We start from the raw sequence: 22,520 nt of genomic DNA, 5'->3' as shown, positions 1-22,520 counted from the left end.
TATGTATGAACTTATGTTTCTTGTATGTTTTCTTTTTTTCTGTTTTGTGTGTTTGATTTTTCCCTCTTTGTTTGCTGTTTGTTTGCTTTCTAAATCCAAAGAAATAGAAGTTGCATGGAGATTGGTGGGTAGAGTTGTGTGAGGATCTGGTAGGAGTTAGGGTAGAGAAAATCATGATCAGGATAGATTTTATAAAATATTTTTTCAGCTAAAACAAAATAAGGCTCTCACTGCAGTGACCGAGAAGCTAAGGTTGGGAGGTGAAAGAAAGGAGGAGGTGTGAGTGAGTGGGCACCCAGACTGTCAGCCAGCACAGGCTTCAGATGACAGTGCTAGTGTCTCAGGAGTTAAGAGCAGGGTGAGAGGGGCGCTGCTTATAGTGTGCCCAGAACTCAGATGAAGTCCTCATGCAGTCAGGGATGGAGGAACCGTGGCTGTGAAATGGCTTTAGATCTTCATATGACAGGGGTTTGGGACTGTGAGAAGGTGGGAATAAAAATCTCCTTGTTTTCAAAGATGAGTTTTGATATGATCTATCCTGGAGAATGTTTTTTTATGACTTTGGAAAGGACTATTCTTGTTAGGTAGTGTGCTATGAATGTGTCTAACAGGTTCTATTACTGAAGTTCGTTAGGAATGTGAAGTGTGTCAGTTTGGTTTTACATGTTGGTGAAGTAATACAATTTTGAAGATCAAAACAATATGTCTAACATATCATTCAAGTCTAGTGTTGTTGTACTGTGTTTCTGTCTATCTGGTTAATCCACAGTTAAAATAGTTGTATGAAGAACACAGTGGATACTATACCTATGTATATTTCTTCTGTCATGTCTATACATACTTTTTTTAATATCAAGTTGGTTAAACACATACCAGTTGTGATATATATATATATATATATATATATATATATATATATATATATAATTGCTTTTTATCATTACACAATGACCTTCATTTTCCTTTATTAGCTCTTGTTTTAAGTTCTAATTTGTCTGATGTTAATCACAATCTCCTTTGCTCCCCATATTCATGGACTGTATTTTTCATTCCTCTGCTGTAGTCTTAATGGATTCTCCACAACACTTACATGTGTCTTCTACGTCACCTTCATGATGATGAAGATAATGGTTGTACTGGAGATTGGATTAGGAGGTTCTTTTCTGACTCTTAGAATTACTTCTATTTCAAAGACACCAAAGCGTGTTTCCTTGCCAAGATGCTGCCAGTCAGAAGTACTCAGGAAAGAGAAGGCAATGTCAGATGCCAAATCTTACGTCATCATCTTAGATATGTCGTCCCTTGGGTTCTAAAATTTAGAGCTTCATGACATGAGTGTGTTTTAAGCAGACACATGTAGTTTGTGGTAAATTATTTTAGTGGTGCTGACAGACAACCATCTTCACTTGTGTCACAGTTAAACACAATTACTCTTGTGTATTATTTTTATTAGTAATATTTCCTTGATGTTTGAATTACTGGTCTGGCATCTATCCAATTTCATAAAATAGAAGGTTATAAATATTTCTTCAATTTTGTCCTTGTTATTTATACCTATATTTTCTTCTTAAAGATCTCTAACATGTGAAAAGTTAAAAATATCTTTAGACATCTTTTTCCTAAAATAACTTGCTTTTATGGTTCAAAATCTATTATGTTGCTGGTAGAAGTACTAAAATATAAAGCTAAAGATTAATACTCCTCAGTTTATACTTGAATTACATCTTGGTAGCCAAGGTACACTGAAAACACCCAGTTTAGATCCATTTTAAACACCCAATTTTCTATTAATCAAAGTAAACAAATATGAGGCTTGAAATGTTGCCTGGTTACCTTGGCCAAATAGGAACTATGATGAGTTACTGCTACCTGTTTAACTGTATCATATCACATATAGAAAGCCCAGAATAAAGATAAAATCTTAGCAGTATTTGTTAAATAATTATCACTTTTTCACTATCATAAAGTTAGTAAGTCATACCCATCCACTGTAAACTAGAATCTGTCTTTAATGATATTAAATAGCAACTCTTAACACTAATCCTTCTTTTATGAATTTGATTGTATTTATTGTTATTTTCCTTTATTAATTTGGGCACAAAGTATGTATGTGCTTTTTGCCTGTTTATCAGGTATAGAGAGTATTTTATAGGTTTATATCAGTGGCAGAATCCTATACTGAGTTAAATTTTAATTGCTTTGTATAATTGCTTAAATATTTCAATGTGCCAAATTAACATTCAGAAGTTCATCACAAAATGTTCTTCTCTTTGTTTATTGACATAAAAGTAGTATTTGGCAATTACTTATATTCATGTTAATTTTATATATAAACATGTCATGTTAAGCATGACAGTTTGATTATTACATATTTGTGAGATAATACTAATTTGAAGATGAAACAATATGACCTCTGTTCACCAGGAATCAGAACCTTAGATCAAAATGTCCTGAAGAAGATTGGAGAGATTTTGAAAAATGATGGGTAGAAACAGACACTAAGAAGTTACATCTCTTTTATTACCATTGGTTTTTGTGCTAGCACACAGCACATTCTGCTTTAAGAGTTTTGAATGCACTGCTTTGCATTTGTAGCAGTGGTCTCTTAGGCTCCAAATTAATCATCATATACCACCACAAGTTTATACTTATGAGAAGAAATGAGTTAAACAATAATTCAAACTGAAACTGAAACTACCGTAGTAACATGCATGCATATTTCCAAACAAAGGTTCATTCATCCGCTGAACCAAGAACGTGATTTTGAGCAACTGGGATAATTGATGTGACCATCAACGCACTTTGTACGGAATGGAGTTGATGTTTTTATCTGTTTATATCCATATTTACACTGGAATTCAACATCATCCCCTGATGGAATATATAGCTTTTGCCTTTCTTTCCATCTTAAAGTTATGTTATGTCTTTCCATGATTTCTTCTAATATTACACATGCACCTGAAAGAAAAATTACCAAACGTTTATTAATACATAATTCTACAGAGACTCAGCTTTCAAGTATTATTTCTCAAAATTTTAAAAAACATATATTAAACCAGCACATAGAATTAATTTATATTGAATAGCAAATGCTGTCAAAAAATGGTTTTAATGTGATAAAATAGATTTCAACAACCAGGATTCCTAATGTCAATGAAATAAGACACTTGGTCTTCAGGACATTTATGGTTGTTTGAATTAATTTAGGTATTGGACAAAGGTAAAAATTTGAACCTTGACATGAATATGATATTCAGATCTAATGTTCAGTGAGGTGAGTATATTGAAAAATACCGCTCTTAGCTAAATTTTAACTACCTTCATAATGTTCATCATTCACTTACAAATTTCTAAATATAAATAGTGATTATTGTATTATGAATTTGATTTTCATAGTTTTAAAAATAAATCTATCAAATTACCACACTGGATAAGTGACTAATCTGCTTGGAAAGCAGAGTCTGCAATCACCACCCTGGCCCCTGGCCTTCCTTACACTGCTAGAAAAGCAAGAGGACATAATGTCCAAGTTCATGCTGTCTCCAACCAATTCATTTAGTGCTGCCATCCTGTTCCACAACACATCTGATCATACAATACTGTAAAGGCTGGGACTAAGTGCTACAGAGTGGGTGGCAAATTCCCATAATCACATCTCCCATTGCAGCATCTGGTCTCATGCCATTGTCTAGTAAGAGGAGAAGCCTTCTGACCTCTCTCTGCTGAATAACCCTTGCAAGTAGCAAATCTGCCAATCACAGTTTCTAAGAAAACCTGCATCATCTTCTATGAACTGGCACCCACACTGTAGGAGTCTTGACACAGTGAGCACCCCACACCCTGAGCTGTCTCTATCACCCCACCTGGGCTGATAAGTGTTCCTAATACAGTATAATTCACAGAAACAGTGATTCACCGTGCCCAAAGTTGCTAATTACAGGCAAATAACCCATAGGTGCTACATGGAAGTCACTGCTGCACTGTAGCTCAAGATACATTTCTAGCAGAGAGCTTCCTATTAAGGAAGTGTCCATGGATATAGTGTATCAAAAATTGATCCAGCAGCTGTGCAAAAAGCACAAGAAATGGAAAAATGGAACGCAACAAGATTTTTCCAAAGTTGCATTACTCCGCCAGTAGCAGACACCAAATGTACTGATGTGAATAAAAGATCAGTTGGAGTTTAAAAAAAAAAATCAATTTTAAAACAATTTTTTTCCAAGGGAACACAGACAAATAATTAAAGAAGTAAAAAAAAAAAAACACAATGAGGAATGTGAGGGGAAAAAGTACTGTACTGGAAAAATGTACTCTTTACTGTCTGGTTTTTTATGCTAACTTGACAATTGACAGTAACTGGAGTTATCAAAGAGGGTAGAGCTTCAGTTGAGGAGATGTCTCCATGAGATCCAGTTGTAAGGCACTTTCTCAACTAGTGATTAATGGGGGAGGGACCATGATGGATGTCCTGGGTTCTATAAGAAAGCGGTCTTAGCAAGCCATGAAAAGCAAGCCAGTAACCAGCACCCCAACATGGCCTCTATATCAGTTCCTGAGTTCCTGTGCTGACTTCCTTTGATAATGAGAAGCAATATAGAAGTGAAAGCCAAATAAACCCTTTTCTCCCCAAACTGTTTTTGGTCATGGTGTTTCATGACAGCAATAGAAACACTAACTAAGACAGCCTCCACAGGCATATATATTGCTTGCTTTTTTTTTTTTTTTTTTAAATCAGGCAGTGTTTCTACTTGAAAAGGATTGGAGCTGTAGCCTTGTTGGAGTAGATGTAGCCTTGTTAGAAGTGTGTCTCTGGGGATAGGCTTTAAGGTTTCAAAAGCCCAAGCTAGGCCCAGGGTCTACAGTTTCCTGCTGCCTTTGGGGCCAGATCTAGAACTCTATGCTACTTCCCCACCACCAAGCCTACTGTGTATCACCATACTCCCCGCCCCCCATGCTGATAATGGACTGTACCACTGGAACGGTAAGCAATCCCCAATTAAGTACTTTCTTTTATAAAAATTGCCAGGGTATGGTGTCTTTTCAAAGCAACAAAGCACTGACTGAGACAAGGGGTATGGAAATAACATGCTCACACCAAGTTTTATGGACATCTATACATGTTAGCAAAAATTCAATAATAAAGAATAACATGAATAATTTTGTCAACAATTTTTATATAAAAAGGAAACTAATAATCTTGATTTCCTCACATACTGATATTTGGCAGTGAAGTAGTAAGCAAAAGTGCTTTAATATATGAATGTTTTATTATTAAGAGAAAAATATCAAGTATCATTAAACTGAATCTCCTATGATCTATAAGCATGAGGTACTTACTTAAACATGTTGGTGGCTCTGACCACTCTCCATTGCTACATGTTATTTTCTTGTTGCCCTGCAATTGGTACAAGGACTGGCACTGATATTCAATTGATGATGATGGTGGGTATTCTGGCAATGGCAAGGAGGTGATGTCTCCATTGTCAATAGTTGGAGGGGGCCCACAATTTCCTGTTGAATCAAAGAACACAACATTTGAATGTTTGAGAGATCAAATCAAAGTACAGACTTAAACAGAACCAATGAAAGTACAGTGCTAAACAAGACTTTAGTGATTTCTGGCTACAGAAATGAATACTAGAAGAAATTTCAATCATTTAAACTAAAAGTTACAAGTTCTTTCTTCCTTCTCACCTAAAGAACTTACTGAAGTGGAACAAGCAAGTCTGCTCTGAAGTTTTCCAGTGCTAATAAAGTCTTAACAGCTTCCAAGCACACAGACTCCAATATAGACAGAGTTTCTTAGTTTTCAAGACACTGGAGTATTTATTGCTCTATGTATTCCTGATCTTTATCATCATGTTTCAGAAGCACACATTTATAGACAAGAAAGTAAAGCTTATAAAGTCACAGAAGGCAAATGAGGCTTTCTGGGTTTTGAAAGGGGCAAAGTAAGTATAGATATCTATAGATTATACTTTTGCTAAGTACAAATGGAATTCATGGACATAATATATTTAGTAAACAATACAGGAAGAGGGAAGACACTGAGAATTACAGTTAAGAAATTTAGGACTCAACTAGCTGCATAAGGCCATGTGCCATTGTTTCTCTTTTGGACTGCTGATTGTCCTGGTCACGAGTAAAGACAGAAATCAAATACTGATGAAATGTTCTGTTGAGTAAGGCCTCAGCAGAATCATCATGAAACTGAACTGAACTCCAACACTGTTGAGAGGAAAAATGAAATGTCCAATATCCACAGAAAATATTTTAGCATGAAGGAAAATGAAAAAGTTGGACATAATGCATGGATATGCATATTTAAATGCTAAGTAAACTCAAACAGGACAAGTCCCAGGAGGTTCATTTAGATATATGCATTGAAACTGCCTAAAGAAAACATCTTGAAAAAAATCCATATGAAGTCATCACTAGCCACACTGGATCAAGATCCAAAAGAAAGTGACTTCCCACCTATCACCATGGAGGCCACAGGAAATGAAAGGAATGGATTTCAACCTTGAATTTTAGGTCCTGTGGTGCTAGCCTTTCCAATAAGGAGAGTAATGAAGACATCCTCAGATAAAAGATAAAGAGGATTTATCTGCAACAGATAGTTCATCAGAAAGAATAAGCACCTGTATTCATTACAAAAATAAAAATGGAAAATAAGACTTTAGGAGGAAAGTAGTAAAATGAGGGTTATATATTGAATGATCTTTCTGCTCATATAATTATGTTTATGTTTGAGGTGAAACCTAACATTTGAGAATCATGCTCAATATAGGTAACAGGGATTGCTGAAGGAATCTTTAAGTAAAACATGGGAAGTGGGAACTATAAATGGATTTTAAAGATAAGGATAGTTTCCAGATTCCACTGAAGTATAAAATGTCAGCATCTGTAGAGGATGACACACAAGCACAAATACCTAGGGTGACTTCAGTAACAGGTGGCTAGGAAGCTATTGGAGATAGCACACTCAAATTGTGTACTCAGAACCAATAAAAGATACATACCAAAATAAGAGTATTGAGAACTATTTCCCCAAAGCAAAAGGAAAAAATAAGACTGCTAAACAGAGAAGGCAAACACAAATTAACAAAAGAACAGATACATGGAAAATGCAAGTAATTGTTTCACATGCAAATGATCTGCATACAGTGATTTGAGCAGAGGACTTGGCAGTTGATGTTTCATTATAGATACGCTGTGAATTTGTGCATCAAAAATATATAGTTCATATTCAATAGTAAATGACCAATTGAAGTAATTCCGGGAATTTCTGTGCTTATAAACTAAGTCTCAGCATGTACTCAGGAAACTCCCACATTTTTAATTCAACATATAAGAAATAAGGAAATCCTGTAGCGACTCTCCCTTCCCTTGCCACCTGTGACAGGCAAGAGAACTGGCCTTTTGGTCTTGAGAGTGGAAGAGCTGTCCATACTTCTCACAGGCTATTGCTCTTGGAGGAGTGGACCCTGCACCTTGCCTGGGCAACACAGGAGACATTGCTGTAGCTGGAAGTTTTCCTGTATCCTGCCTGGTCCTTCAGTTGCTCACACCCAAGTAAACACACAGGGGCTTATATCATTTATCAACTGGATAGCCTATAGCTCAAGCTTCTTGCTAGCTAGCTCTTATATCTTAAATTAACCCATTTCTATTAATCTATAAGTTGCCACATGGCCGTGGCTTACCGGTATTTTCTGCTGGCAGCTCACAGCCTCTCCTTCCTTTCTCCCCTTTCCCCTCCCACTATCTCTCTTAGATATTCATGCCTGGCTCCATCCTGCCCTGCCATAGGCCAAGGCAGCTTTATTTATCAAGCAATCAGAGCAAAACATATCCACAGCATACAAAAAGATATCCTGTAGCACCTGGCCATGGTGGTGTGGAATATAATAAGCTGGCTCCAAGTTAGTGAGAGGAGAACTGGCCCTATCCCTTGCTGCCTGCTGAATTGGGTGAGCTAGCTGTGGACATGCTGGAGAGATCTCTATGGTGGTGAGGATGAAGAAGAACAGGCTGGTTGACCAACCTAGCTACCACTCAGGCCTAGAACAAGGACTATGTGTTGGCCCAACAAAATCTCTACCTCATCTATGAACTGCTGGAGCACATGAAAGCACCAGTCCTGTGTATCCAAAGCTGTAGTACCTCCATGACACAGGGCAAAAACAGAATATCTAAGAGGAGTCCCAATGAAGACTAGACCAATGACTCATTGCACTGAGCACTTGCAAGTGAAGGTATACAAATTAAAAGGCATATACTGTGTGTCTCGCTAGGTCATTCTACGGCTTCCATGATGAGATTTTTTTTTCTTTCTTTTAAATTTGGTGGGTGTTTACAAGGGCAGGGGACAGATAAGGGACAGGGAGATGGGTGGGATTGGGGTGCATGATTTGAAATCCACAAAGAAGCAGTAAAGTCTTTTACAAAAGAAAGAAAGAAAGAAAGAAAGAAAGAAAGAAAGAAAGAAAGAAAGAAAGAAAGAAAGAAAGAAAGAAAGAAAGAAAATGGAACTCCTCCACATTTCTTGGCCTGCCAGGCCCCAAAGGACAGCACAGCTTTGTCCAGGTCTTTCATGATGAGATTTTTATTTCTTTCTTTTTCATTCTTTTTTCTTTTAAATTTTATTTTATTTTGTTTTGGGGGGTTTGTAAAAACAAGGGCCATATAAGAAGGGACAGGAACATGGGTGGAATCTAGATGTATGATGTGAAATTCACAAGGAATCAATAAAATGTTTGAAAAAAAAGAAGTAAGGGAATATAACAATGAAGATATTACATTTTATTATAAGTAGATATTCTATAACACCACTCACATTTCAAAGTGAATATTTTAAAAATCTTTTCTCAAGCCTCATATAAATATTATATCTTATGCATTTAATATTCAATAAATAAATGTGTGACTTAAAATGTAAAGTGATACATTTTTCCTTTGTGGCAATTGTTCCTCTAATCTAATAGAATATTGGTTGAAAAATTCCCACCATATTTCTTCATTAATTTTCCAAAAGAATTAAAACTTTCTTGACATTATTTTATTTTTAATTTCTTATTATTTTGGTTGTGAGCCTATCTTTTAACGGTTGAGCTATATCTAGGGAGCCTATGCCCTATATTGCCTGAACTGCTAGGAACTGAAGACTGGACAGCCCAGAGAAGTAGAATCAGTGCCTTGTTCAGATGTCATCAGAGAGGCTTCCTCCAGGAACAGATGGGATTGGTACACAGACCCACAGTCAGACATTATGAGGAGAGAATCTAAATTGGAGGTCTCCATGGGGTCCCACCCTTGGTGACTGGGGAACCCCACAGAGACAAGGAGGAAAATTGTAGGAGTCAGAGTAAATGAAGGACACCAGGAGGACATGGCCTTCCTAGTCAACTAAGCAGGGCTCACATGGGCCTGCTCACAGAGACTGAAGCAGCAAACACGAGGCCTACATGGTTCTTCACCAGGTTCTCTATGTATGTGTTATGGCTTTTAGCTTGATTTTTTTTTGTGGGAGTGAGTGTGTCTCTGACTCTTTTGCCTTCTCTTGGGACTCTCTCCCTCCAGTCAGGTTGCCTTGTGCAGCATAGATGTGAAGGCTGTTAAAAGATTATCCTATCGTACCTTGTTTTATCTGCTAAACTGTTGTCTCTTAGAGGTCTGTTTCTTTCTGAAGAGAAAAGGTATGGGGATGCATCTAGGATAGAGAGGAGAGTGGGGAAGTGGGGGTGTAAACGAGGAGAAACTGTTGTCTGGGTGTATTGTATGAGAGATGAGTTTTCAGTTAAATAGAAAGAAAACTGAAAAATAGTGCTTCTCATAAGAATCACTGCACTTTATTTTCTCTAATGTACAGAAACCAAAATATATTGTCAAAGAAACATTGGTAAATATGAGGGCTTACCTTTGCATTTTGGTGGTTCTGTCCAAATCCCATTTTGACACATCACTTCTACTTCGCCAAATAGTTTATAAGGTTTATTACATTCATAACGTACTCTCTCACCAGATGGATATTTATCCATGGGCCTTGTTACTATAACAGCATTTTCCACATATGGTGGATTCACACAGGAAATATCTAAAGAGCAAAAGAAAGTATCACTATTTGTTCATCTTTGAGTATTTAATTAGCACACAAAATTACAAGTATATTTCTCAACCCATGAATGGATAAAGAAAATGTGGTATATTTACACACACACAAGAAAAAAGAAAGAAAGAAAGAAAGAAAGAAAGAAAGAAAGAAGGAAAGAAAGAAAGAAAGAAAGAAAGGAAGGAAGGAAGGAAGAAAAAAGAGAGAAAAAAGAAAGGAAGGAAGGAAGGAAGGAAGGAAGCAAGGAAGGAAGGAAGGAATAATGAAATTCATAGGTAAATGGATAGTACTAGAAAAAAATCATTATGAGTGAGATAACCCAGACCTTGAAAGACATATATGGTTTGTATTTTCATGTATAAATATTAGCTGTTAAGTCAATGGTAGTTAAGAGAAAATCCATAGAACAACAGAGGTTAGGTGCAGACCAAGGCAGGGAGTAGTCTCTCCTGCATGGGGAAATAATTTAGACAGTTATGGATGAAGAAGTGGAGACAAGGAACAGAATACAGGGAAGGGTAGCTAAAATTAAGCATCATTTGATTGGTATTATGGAAACTTAATACAGTAGAACCTTCCTAAAATATATACATATATGAAGAAAATGAAAATGAAATCACCAAAAAATGTGGGGAGACAGAGGACCAATGGATATCTCTTGTCACCAAATGAAGTTTCTAGTATTGGGACTGGGCTACATCTAATTGAATGGGTTACCAAAGGGGTCACATGGGAATTTCCAGCATACTCAGGCTGCTGACAAGACTATCAGTTCTTTTCCACAAACTGGAGGCAAGTACACATTGTGAAGACAACACCTACACAACCGACTGATCATAGCAAAGTTGAGCTGGTGCCTAAATAAAGCCTTCAGCCCTATAGGCTAACATCTTTGTTACAGGAAGATATTTTTCATGGTACCAAAGTAGAAATATATACACCAATGCAGCCACAAACTCTTGATCTATAATGGTATATTTTGCTTGCAACTTATGATATGAAAATGGTGACATAAAGCTTGTTGGAGTGACCAAGGAATATCTAATATAAATTAGGAGCTCCTCCATGGGATGTAACCCATATCTGACATTGCTTGGGTGACTGGATAACCAGGGACCTAGTGCTGCTGTGAAACTAAATACTACTCTTGTAAAAAAAAAAAAAAAACAACTAAACAAAACACATAGTAATAAAAGGACTCCACATGACATTCTTCTATACTCAAAGATCAGTGCCTTGCTCAACTGTCATTAGAGAAGCTTTGTCCTGCAGCAGATGAGAACAAGTACAGAGAACCAAAGACAGATAACATGTCCAGAACTTGGATTATTTAGCCCTAAATGCAATGTCTCCATCAAATCCCCCTGACATGGCTCAAGGAATCATGCAGAAGAGGAGAGGACTGAAAGAGTGTAAGAACCAGGAGGGGATGGAGGACACCAAAACAAGACCCCTAAATCAACAAGATTGATGCACACAGGAACTCACAGAGTCTGAGGAAGCATGCACAGGGCCTGGATTGGGCTGCACCAGAAAGGGCCACAGAGGTGAAAAAAGTTACCACACACCCACATCCTTAACCCAGAAGCAATCTCCAATAGATAACCACTTGCAGATGAAAATTTTAGAGTTCTCCAAGGAAGTATCACAGGAGAAACAAACTACTCTTAAGTGTAGGCTGCATAAAACAACTCAAAGGCCTATTTGTAAGTTCCTTGTTTCATAATGTCCTGTCATGGCTTTTCTTTTTTCCTTTCTTTCTTTTTTTTTTCAAATTCCATCTTTTTCTTTTCTTTGTTTATGTTTTATTTTATTTTATTTTATTTATATTTTTTCCTTCTCTCTTTTTACCCTCCAGGTCCTTTGCATATATATTGTGGTTTCCAGTTTAGTACTTTTATGGGATCCATGAGTGTACAAATAAGTGGGGCTTTGCGTATACATCTCTTTTTTGTGTCTTTTCTTCAGCTCTATCCCTCAGTTTCTTTATTTTGTCTCATTCCGACGTGTCTGTTTCATTTTGTTTTATTATTATTCATTATAAGGCTGTTTGTGTGTTTTTTTTTCTAATGAAAGACAGTAAGGGGATATGTGCAGATGGGACAGGATGTGGAGAAGTGAGAGGAGTAGAGATAAAGAAAAACATAATCTGGATATATCATGTTACAAAAAAAAATCTACTTTCATTATAAGGGGGAAACATTGTTTCAAGAATACAAAAGTTGCCCGGCAGTGGTGGCCCAAGCCTTTAATCCCAGCAATTGGGAGGCAGAGCCAGGTGGATCTCTGTGAGTTCGAGGCCAGCCTGGTCTCAAAAGCGAGTTCCAGGAAAGGCGCAAAGCTACACAGAGAACCAGTGTCTCGAAAGAACCAAAAAAAAAAAAAAGGAAATGGTGATCAAATAAAATATCCTAAGATCCTAACATTCTAACTTGTTAGAAAGACAAGTCATAATTGCCCTGATAATATAACATATAATATATATATGTATCATATAACAATATATAGTATATATAAATAATATATAAATAATCACTATAAAATGTGATTATTATATCATGGATTTTTCGATAGCCTCCTAAGAATAACAAGACTCCTCCAAAGGTCTGTTATTTCTCCAGTAAGAAACTCCAAATAGACTGACATGGATAAATGTTAGATGAAGGGTTTAAAAGAACCATTTTTTATAATTAGTGATTTCCAAGAGAACACAAAAAATAGTGAAAGGAAATAAGGTAATGGAAAAAAAGAATGAAAAATTATAGACAGGATAGAGTTGGAAACAGAATGAGACAGAAGAATTTGAAATGAAAAGCTGGGTAAGTTAAATAAAAGTAAGACTGAAAATGTCAATAGCAGCAAAATCCTGACCATTCCAAATGGCAGTTCCATCTACTTAGAAGTCCATTGAGATGTATCAGCTTTGAGACTTCTTTATTTTAATGCGTGATGGTGTCTTTATATGCAATTTGTTTGTAATAAAGTTCATATAATTAAAGAACAGAAGAATTTAATACAATAAATATGACTCAAATTAGAAAATAAACAGCCAACCAAAAATGCCTCAAGGAAATTAAAAACGGAAGGAATGCATCTCTAACATAGCTTCCAAAACAAAATGTTCTCTAGTTAAAGTAGTATTCAACAATGAAAAAATAGCTACCAGTATCAAACATTAAGAACAGGTAAATTGTACCTGCTTAATAGTAGAAGATATATAAAGTAAGTGTGAGGAAGAAGCAAATGTAGGTGCAAACATTCTCTTAAAAGTCCATTTCAGATATTTCAGAATTAATATTTTGAAAACGGCTATGTCATGAAAATAGGTAAGATGGGAAAACTGTTTGATTACCATCATCAATTAATGAATACATAAAGACAGTGTCATATGTTTATACAATAAAATATTGTTCAGACATCATAGATAATTTTTTATTATTTGAGTGAGAAAATGGCCATGGAGGACATTAAGTGTAATGAGCCAAAGAGAGGAAGATGAGTCTCATGTATTTTCTTTTACAGTGAAAATTAGAAAGAAAAGTCCTCCTGATCATGTGACAGTGAATAGTAGAGTGTGAGTGGCATGAGTGGGAAGGCACAGTGACAGAGTTTGGAGGACATACGTGAAGTTAATCAAACACGGGAAGACAAGTCCTTTGTGTCTTTTCTCGAACAGTGGGAAGAAAAGCTAAAATTCCTCTTGACTGCCTGACAGTGATCAGTAGAATTAGGTGACATGTCTAAAGGAAGGGGAGGGTGTATGAGAGATGCTGGCTTTAGTTACAGCAAAGTGTATACAGGTGTGGATATAGTATGCTGGTGTGCAGTTTTATGGACAACAATACATGTTAATAAAAGCTAAATGATGAATAACATGTGTAATTTGTTAACTATTTTATGTAAAAATTTAATAATCTTGCTTTCTTCACATGCTGATATTTGGCAATCATGCACTCGATAAAATAGTAATTATAATATGTGAGTGTGTTATTGTAAAGATCAAAATATCCCATTATGAAATGGACTTTCCCACTATCTGTAAGAATGAGTTACTTACGTAATAAACACTTTGGTGGTTCTGACCACTCTCCACTTCTACATGTTATATTCTTACTACCCTGCAGTTGGTACAAGAACTGGCACTGGTATTCTACTGATGATGATGGTGGATATTCTGGCAATGGGAAAGAGGTGATGTCTCCATTGACAATAGGTGGAGGGCGCCCACATTTCCCTGCTGAATTTAAGAACACAACATTTGAATGTTTGAGAGATTAAATCAAAGTACAGACTTAAGAAAAACCAATGAAAGTACAGTGCAAAACACAATATCAAGACTTTAGTGACTTCTGGCTACAGAAATGATTGCTTGAATAAAGTTCAATCATGTAAACTGAGAAAATATGCTATACTTATTTATGAAGAACATCTGAGAAGAACTAAGAGAAAAGATAAAATTAGTTAAGTGGAATCTTACCTTAGGTGAGGAGCACAGACTGTATTAATGACTGATATTGTGACTATGACAAAACACCTGGCAAAAGAAACTCATAAAAGAAATGTTTTTCGACTCTTTGATTTTGGCTCACAATCTGGGGGCACAGTCATTATGCTCTGGAAGTCATGGTGGTGAGAGCGTGAAGCAACTGGTCAGCTGTGTTTGCAGTCAGGAGCAGAGAGAGAATACTGTTGATGATCAGCTCACTCCCTTCCTGTGAGTCAGAGTTCCCAGCCCATGGAATGATGTTGCCCAGTGTAGAGTGTATCTTCCCACTGCAGTTAACCCAGTCTAGTTAACTCAGTCTAGTAGATGCTCACGGACATACCCAGAAGCCTGTCTATTGGATGATTCCTGCTGACAACTAGTATCCACCATTGCAAGAAATAAGTGTGTGATGCAGGTTGGAGGAAATCCTTAACGGAGGAAAAGAAGTCTCCCTGTTTAACTAAAAGCCAAGGTTACTTTTTTTCTTCCATTCCCTTTAAATCAATTTTCTTACATTATACAAGATACTGTATTTTTTTCTGAGATTATAAAATCAGACAGCAATTGCTCTTCTTTTGTTTCCTAAAGCCAAAGCCCACCACCTCAGCTATTTCTCACACCTATGTATGAAATGTGATGACCTTTACTTGTTTATTCTATATATCATAAAATGTGGACTAAAACATTAGTTTTAGGGTGTTCTCTTGTTATTCCCAAATTGCCCCCAGAGAGACCGCCAAAGACCAAGGATATCCAGAATACAACAGCAAGGTTTATTGGAGGTGTGCAGTATAAGCCAGGGAGGGAACTCATCCATAAGCACTCACAGCAGTGAGGCAGTGAGGAGTTCCTCTTTCTTTGTGAGGCTAGCTCTTTAAAGGCAAAAACCCAAGGCCCTTCAGGGTGGTTGGGGATTTGGCACAGGTGCAACTCGGATTGGTTTATTTTTATTTTTGGAGGGTCTCTCTTCTCTTTTTTGTTCTTATTTGTCTTGATTTGTTTTGTCTGAAGTTATACTGTCCACCCTATGAGTCAGTTCATGGGGCCCCTGAGTCAGGACATCTCATGGTTTATCAATCACCACTAGATGGTCAGTCATTTTGACTCTGTGCTTTGGAATTTTCCCAGAAAGGGGGTTGGACCACCATCAGCTCTGGGAATGTAAAACTGGCCTGAGTTTTACTGTCAAAGAATCCCCTTAAAAACAAATATGGGAAAGGGTGGTGAGGGTCTCACACTCAAAAACTGCACTGTGGGTGTGTTCACCACATGCAGTTTTATGAAGATTATATAAACCAGATGTAGAACACAGATAATTTAAATGGCAAAGAAAACTGTGCAAACATCTTATTTATAGCGTGGAGTTGAAGACACCTCTCTAGCTTCTTTTCACCATTTACCCTTCCTCCTCATATTCTTCCTTCTTTTATCTAATCCTTTCTTTAAGGAAAGAGAATAAAATCACAGGAGAAATGATCTCTTTGAAGTAGCCGAAAGGTACAACTGAATAGGTTAAAACAACTTCATATAGGTATGCGTATTTATTAACGTATTTTACTTTTAAATAGGTTTCACTTATTTTATTCACTTTACATAGTGCCATATAATTCTGTAAAAACAACAGATAAAATGTGTGATTCTGTTGTAGGATATACACTAGTTATCAGTTCATTTACTAAATCACAAGGGTTGACTAGCCCAACTATCTTCCCTGAGCCAGACCAGGCTGAAATACTGGAAGAGCCAGAGGGGACGAAGAAAACCAGGGGATAAGGACTTCTAAATGCATCAGGCACATGTGAATTCATAGGGTCTGCGACATTATGTGTAGAGCATGCACAGGTCTAAGTTAGATGTGGTCTGACCCAGAAAGGGAAGTAGACACAAATCTAGTAGCTATCTCCAATTGATTACAGCACACAACAACAGAAAAAAAATTAATTTTCTCCAAGGTAGTCTCACTGGGTATACAAATCATGCATAATGGCATGTCCCATGCCTAGCAGTAGACAACTAGCATAAAACAAACTCAAGGCATTCTTGCAGCTTTATAAAAAATAAAATTTACAGTCTTTTGCATATTGTGTTATGGTTTGTATGTTGCAAGTCCTTTGTATGTTATGATTTTGAATTTTGTGTTCATAAGATTTCTCTGTATGTGAACTTGTGTGTTTCTATGTCTAGCTGTGTTTCTTTTACCTTTTCCTCTCCTCTTTTTTTTCTATTTGCTTGTTTGTTTTGTCCTATTCTACAGTGTTTTTTATTTTATCTTATTCAAATTTTTAGATGTCTGTTTGAGAGAGAGAGAGAATAATGTTTGTAGGTCCACATAGAAACTTTAATACAAAATAATATGTTTTGATCGGTTGCAAGACACTAACATTGTCTAAAGTATATGATTTATAATGCTGTTAATAGTGCCAGGAAACTCTTGACAATATAGTGATCAATTTAAAAGATAACACTTTCATTGGCATTTCCCAAATTCTTTTGGAATTAAAAATGTGCAAGTTACAGCTCATGATTATAACTCATTTTAGGACTTTTTAAAAAATCTCTTTAACTATTTCTTTTTTCCTATAAATCATGGTTTTGCAGACAGAAAATGATTTGACTTTATCATGAGCAGTCTGTCTTCAGAATGTACTCACATAATATTTCTACTTATAACATCCACTTGAATTAGACACATAAACCAGTATATTTAGATACCACTTTAGACACAGCTGTAACCTGAATATAAACGGCAAGTGGCAAAAGTCAGTAGAAAGATCTGTATTTAACCTGTAACAGTATTGTTGATTTTAAACATTGCAGATCATGACAGGATCTGAGAGCACAGTGTTGTACTTACTGGTGGATACACATTTGGGAGGAATGGACCAGCCCTCTTCAGTACACTCGATGGTGCTCTGATTATTTTGAAGGTTGTAGCCTTCATTGCAAACAACTTGTACAATATCACCTTGTAAGTGTGTTTGTCCTGAAGATGTAGAATTACCATTTTCCACAAAAGGAAAGAAACATACCCCTTCGGAAGAAAAAAAGGTTAATCCACAGTATGAAAGAAGTCAATAGAAAGTTAGATTGCATATTAAAACATTTTTAAAAGAACGACACAACTGAAACAAACTATACAAATAGTTTCTGAAGATTGCCAACACCCTCTCCCCCCGGTCTAGGATGTGAGTTTTCCCCAGGGATTTCATGTCTACACTTTGGAAATAGTTTTTCCAAATAAATATTTTTCCACTTACAAACTTCTGTATATAAAATAGTATTTTTGATATACATGGTTTCTTTTATTTCTGAATGTTTCTTCAACAAGGGATGATTCTTGCTATCTCTTTCACTGATTATCTATCCCGTTTACTATCATTTTCTTTTAATATACCTGTCATCCTGGGGTTTGTGGCATACATTCACTGAAGGGTCAATGTATTATAGATAACAAGTCTAAGGATGTAGTGAATTTTGGAAAATATAAAAGTAAAACATATTTCCATGAATAGTTGAGGGAAAAGATAATTCAAATACAGTGGATATACGAAGTGATTTTTTTGTATATAAAAAGCATGGCTAGAATGCTACTAATTAGATGTTTGACAAGATCTGTTGTCAAATATATTCATTATTGGCCTTCAATAGTGATTTTTTTTTTTGTAGATCACATGTTGACAGTATAGTCTTCATTGGATTTTCATAAGAAAAATACCTCATAAAATAAAGACTGTATCTGCCCCTTCTGAGCCCAACTCTGTGATTTTCCAGAGCCCATGAGGCCCTCCCACAGGGGCTTCCCTTTCTTTCATCCAGTGCTCATCTAAGGATTGGCATTTACTCACTCAGACACTTTGGTGTTGGTGACCATCCTGAGTCTGTGCACGTTATGCGGGTCCAGATGGAATTTGAAGGAGACACAAAATTATATTCACATGAGTAGTAGAAAACCTTCCCACTACGAACAGGGGGAAATGCTTCGTATTTCTTTTCATCATGTAGTATCCCATGGCTTATTTTTGGGAAATCACAATATCTCACTTGAAAAAAATAAAACAAAGATAAAGAAGTAAATACTAATCACCACTGAGAATCATCAATTATACATTTTTTATTTGATGATCATTTTTCCTTTCATCTGGCTTCAGTGGATACAGTTTAAGTGCTTTCTGGTATATCATTTGATTATCAAAGAATAGACTGACCTTCAAGTATCCCATAAATAAGAATAAAAATTCCTCTATGAAATCCACTACTGTGTTTAATTAGCCAGCACTCCTTGAGTATATGAATATTTGAGGATGATATTATTAATAAATATGAAGTTTATAGTTTGCCTTGATATGAATTATAAAGTTTTTGGCAATATTCAGAAAGATACCCCAACAGGACTTTTCAAAAACTGACACAGGATGCTATCACAGATCCCTGACTGCACAGTGAGTAGTGGCTGGATGAGAGGACTCTGCTTTAACATCCTCCACTGTTCCTCTTACTGAGGTCATTGTTGTATCTACCAGGATTTTCTCTGGTGTTTGTCTCAAGGGAGTAATAAGCATGCTGAGTAGTTGGTATAGTATGACATATATGTAAAAACAAAAAACAAAAACACCTTAGTGTGTTGACTTTGCTGTTTGGCCAATATGTGGACAGGTAACAAAACAAAATGCAGTTCACACAGGTATTTGGCTTCAGGCAGCTTGGGATGGGGAGTCACTAACTCTTCCCCAGGAGGCTTGATTCTCCTTCACCTTCCTTTTCTGGGATTATCCAAAGTCTTTATATCATTCACACAATTGGCATTTTCACTCATCTCCCTTTCCCCTTCCTATAAATTCCTTCTTAACATTGTCCCTCAATGGAGTTTAAAGTATGTAGATAATCAGTGATGATCTTTGAACATCTGCCCTTCACTTCAGGCTTACCAGGTGTGCTGTCCTGTCTGGAAAATTACATACTAAATCCATATCTTCTGCTTTGACTAACATAGTTGACCCAGAATACAAAAAGCCAATGTAAAGTAATAAATTGTAAGAGCTAGATAGTTAGGTAGATGATAAATATATCCTATATATATTATAGACAGACAGAATAACTGATAGAAAAACATCAAATTGGTTTTCCAGAATAACCTGAGGAAAGAGATGAGGCAAGCTTTTTTTATCATGGAAGCCAAGTGTCTTTCCAAAAATAGAGCCATGAGTATTCCATGTAAAAACAAAAATAACAGAAAGGTAACATCATGAAATTGTCTTGCAGATTTCCCACAGAAACTGAGGAAGCGTGCTAAGGCAGCCTGCTGGACTTCTCCACCTGGCTTCCCAGGAAGAGCAGAGAAAACTGAAAGATTAGCCACAAGGAGGGCAGTTGAAAACTCCAGCTTACTGTTTCAACTTTTCCAATTTCTGTGGGAAGTTCTGAGTACCTGATTTGATCATATGATCTCTACCTGTTGCTATTTTTCTTACTTAGAAGCATCATCCAAGCGTACTTTCAGAGGGAAAGTCCAGATGTTCACCATAAATTAGCTAACCTAGAGAATTAATGCTGGACATCTTGAAGGCCTGAAATAATGTTTTGCCGTCTGTCTGCTAACCTCTCATCTATTTGTCAAATCTTACTTGCTAATTATTCTTTTACTCTGACTTGCTTCATTCTTTTAGTAAACTTAATCATTCAAAATCAGAAGTGTGATTGTTATAGGTCATTCTTCAGACTCTACAGAAAAGCAGGCCACAGTGTATACTAATAAAATAATATGAACTGAGCTAGCTGGATTTAGGGATATATGCATTCAATAACAACTAGTCATAAAAGAGGCCAGGATTTTGAAAAAAAAGGAGGTGCATATGGGATATATGGGATGGTTTGTAGGGAGGAAAGGCAAGGAAGACATATAATCTATTATAAATCTAAAACTTTTTAAAGTTAAAAAAACTGAAAACAAAAATTTTATATCATTTGGTTGGATGGAATGTGTCTCTCTTAGGTAACTGCTTTCCCATGACTACAAATCAACGTGAAATGTGGTAACAAATAGAATGAGTTTAAGTCTCTGAAATAATGTTACAAAATTTGTAAGAATGGATCTTAAAAATAATTACCCTGTTCCTATCGTTTTCACTTATGTGAGAAATGAAGAACTATATGAATTATACTTCATCATATGTGAAGATAAATATAAATTATAAATATAAATTACCCTTAATCATATGTAAAGATTGAGAAAACACAAATTACAGGGAAAAAAAACTTTCTGAAGCTAGAGTTGAGCACAGTGACTAAATTTTAGAATCCAACTCCTTCTTTAAGGCATTGTTTGTGATTCCGTGACTGTGGTTGAGTTGTGGAACCCTGAGGGATCCTCTTCATACACAGTGTTAATACGGAGGCATTATAATCTCCTTCTACTTTCGACATTCACTGGACAGATCAGAAAAGAGCAAAGTGTTGGCATTTTGATGGTTTACAACAAAAATAACAGTTCTTCATTGTCTTATTATAGATATTTCTATTAGATGAATGATAATTTGGTTGAAATGCAAAAAATCATTCATTTTTAAAGACTATGAGGTTAAAATATCTAATCTGTGAAGATAAAATGAACCTCACAAAAACCTAGAGATGTTCAGAGTCTGATGGAGCTTTGTCTTGGTAAGTGGCTTTGTTTAATTTAAGTTGAAATTCATTTTGAAAGTTCATCTTGTTACATTTGTTATTTATGCATTTAAAAAATAAATTTTTGTTCTCTCCAAATCATATTTAGAGGCTATTCACACTTTGAAGTTTAGAAAGCAGAGAAAACCCCTTTTATGTGATTTTTCCCTTTCATTGCTTATCAGAACTATATCCATAAATGGATTGGTTTTTACCATTCGGTATGTTTCCTACTTCTTCACTTAAAATACTTTTTACAGTCTATTTTTTATTTTCAATGTCTTTAAATAACATTTAAAGTAAATGAAAATATTCCCATACACACACAGCAGATAAATACATTTGAGTAGGAAGGGCATGTTTCAAATCTGTTTCCACTTACCTGCACCGTTGACAGTAGAAAGCCATAGTGTTAGAAACAGTTTGGCTAAGAACCAAATGCTAGACCACCCCATCTTCTAAAACCTAAAGCTCTCCAGCAGTGGTGGTGCTTCTGGGAATCCTGTCATTAATAGTACTGCGTGTGACTTTGTTTTTCATTGTGTTACCGGCAGCTAGTTTGGTAAATATCAAAGGTCACAGAAGAAGGGACAAAATAAACAATGTTCAATTGGTGTTCTCACATTAATACTCTAAGTTAATCATTTCACATTTATCAAACAATAAAATATCATTCAATTTCTTTGTGCTAGTCTCTCAGACAATCAAACTAAAGTATTCAGGAAGGAGGATGAGAAATTTCTTTTTCCCGTTGTATAGGTATCATAGCTGTGTAGGACTGTGGATTGATTCTCTTTCATGGAAGCTTGCCTGGCAACTTCTGGTACCATGAATGCTAGTCCTCAGTAAGGAAGCTTCAAGGAAAGCTCTATCTCTGGGTCCTCCAAACTCTGTGGTGAAGTACATGGAATCTTCCTTCAGCAGTAGAGACTTATCTTCCACCTGTTGAGGGCAACCAACTCTAATTAACAATAGTCTGTAATGTTTTGGGTCCAACAACTCAGAAGAGTGTTTCTCTTGCCTAGTATTAGTGTGTTTCTTAGATGGTCTTTGGTTTTTAGAGGAAGCATTGCCAGCCTATTAGAGAAAATTTCATTATATATATATATATATATATATATATATATATACATTCATACATGAATTATATTAATTATAGAACACTTACATGATTATGGTTTTAGGAATTGGGTACTTCATAGTATTATTCCTTATGACTTTCTCATACATTCTTATTGTTATTTTAATCTCCCTCTTGAAATTATG

General features: G+C 36.0%; 1 protein-coding gene across 2 annotated transcripts; it reads right to left on the bottom strand.

Moving 5' to 3' along the window:
* Nucleotides 1-2,259: 2,259 nt before the first annotated feature.
* On the bottom strand, nucleotides 2,260-21,803 carry LOC114688157 (complement factor H-related protein 1-like). Of its 2 annotated transcripts, XM_028862780.2 has the most exons (7): nucleotides 21,637-21,801; nucleotides 18,443-18,637; nucleotides 17,452-17,628; nucleotides 14,169-14,348; nucleotides 9,920-10,096; nucleotides 5,338-5,511; nucleotides 2,260-2,958 (listed from the first exon to the last, which is right to left on the bottom strand). In XM_028862780.2, exons 1-7 carry the CDS (start codon nucleotides 21,707-21,709, stop codon nucleotides 2,738-2,740), a joined length of 1,197 nt encoding a protein of 398 aa, XP_028718613.1. In that variant the 5' UTR covers nucleotides 21,710-21,801; the 3' UTR covers nucleotides 2,260-2,737. The 2 variants fall into 2 exon arrangements, with proteins under 2 accessions (XP_028718613.1, XP_037067254.1); XM_037211359.1 differs by lacking the exon at nucleotides 9,920-10,096 and having other exon boundaries at nucleotides 21,637-21,803.
* Between the last annotated feature and the right edge of the window lie 717 nt (nucleotides 21,804-22,520).

This window comes from Peromyscus leucopus, chromosome 15 (genome assembly GCF_004664715.2).
Source record: "Peromyscus leucopus breed LL Stock chromosome 15, UCI_PerLeu_2.1, whole genome shotgun sequence".
Taxonomy (NCBI): Eukaryota; Metazoa; Chordata; class Mammalia; order Rodentia; family Cricetidae; genus Peromyscus; species Peromyscus leucopus.
Note: the sequence above shows the minus strand (reverse complement) of the source record. Positions and strands in the feature narration are given on the sequence as shown.

Excerpts from the sequence above, each read along its gene's own strand:
- LOC114688157 (XM_028862780.2), bottom strand. The coding sequence starts at position 21,709 with ATGGGGTGGTCTAGCATTTGGTTCTTAGCCAAACTGTTTCTAACACTA. Across the intron at positions 18,638-21,636 it reads TTCTACTGTCAACGGTGCAG|TGAGATATTGTGATTTCCCA; the intron begins GTAAGTGGAAAC and ends ATTTTTTTCAAG. Across the intron at positions 10,097-14,168 it reads ACCACCAAAGTGTTTATTAC|ATATTTCCTGTGTGAATCCA; the intron begins GTAAGTAACTCA and ends TTTGCTCTTTAG.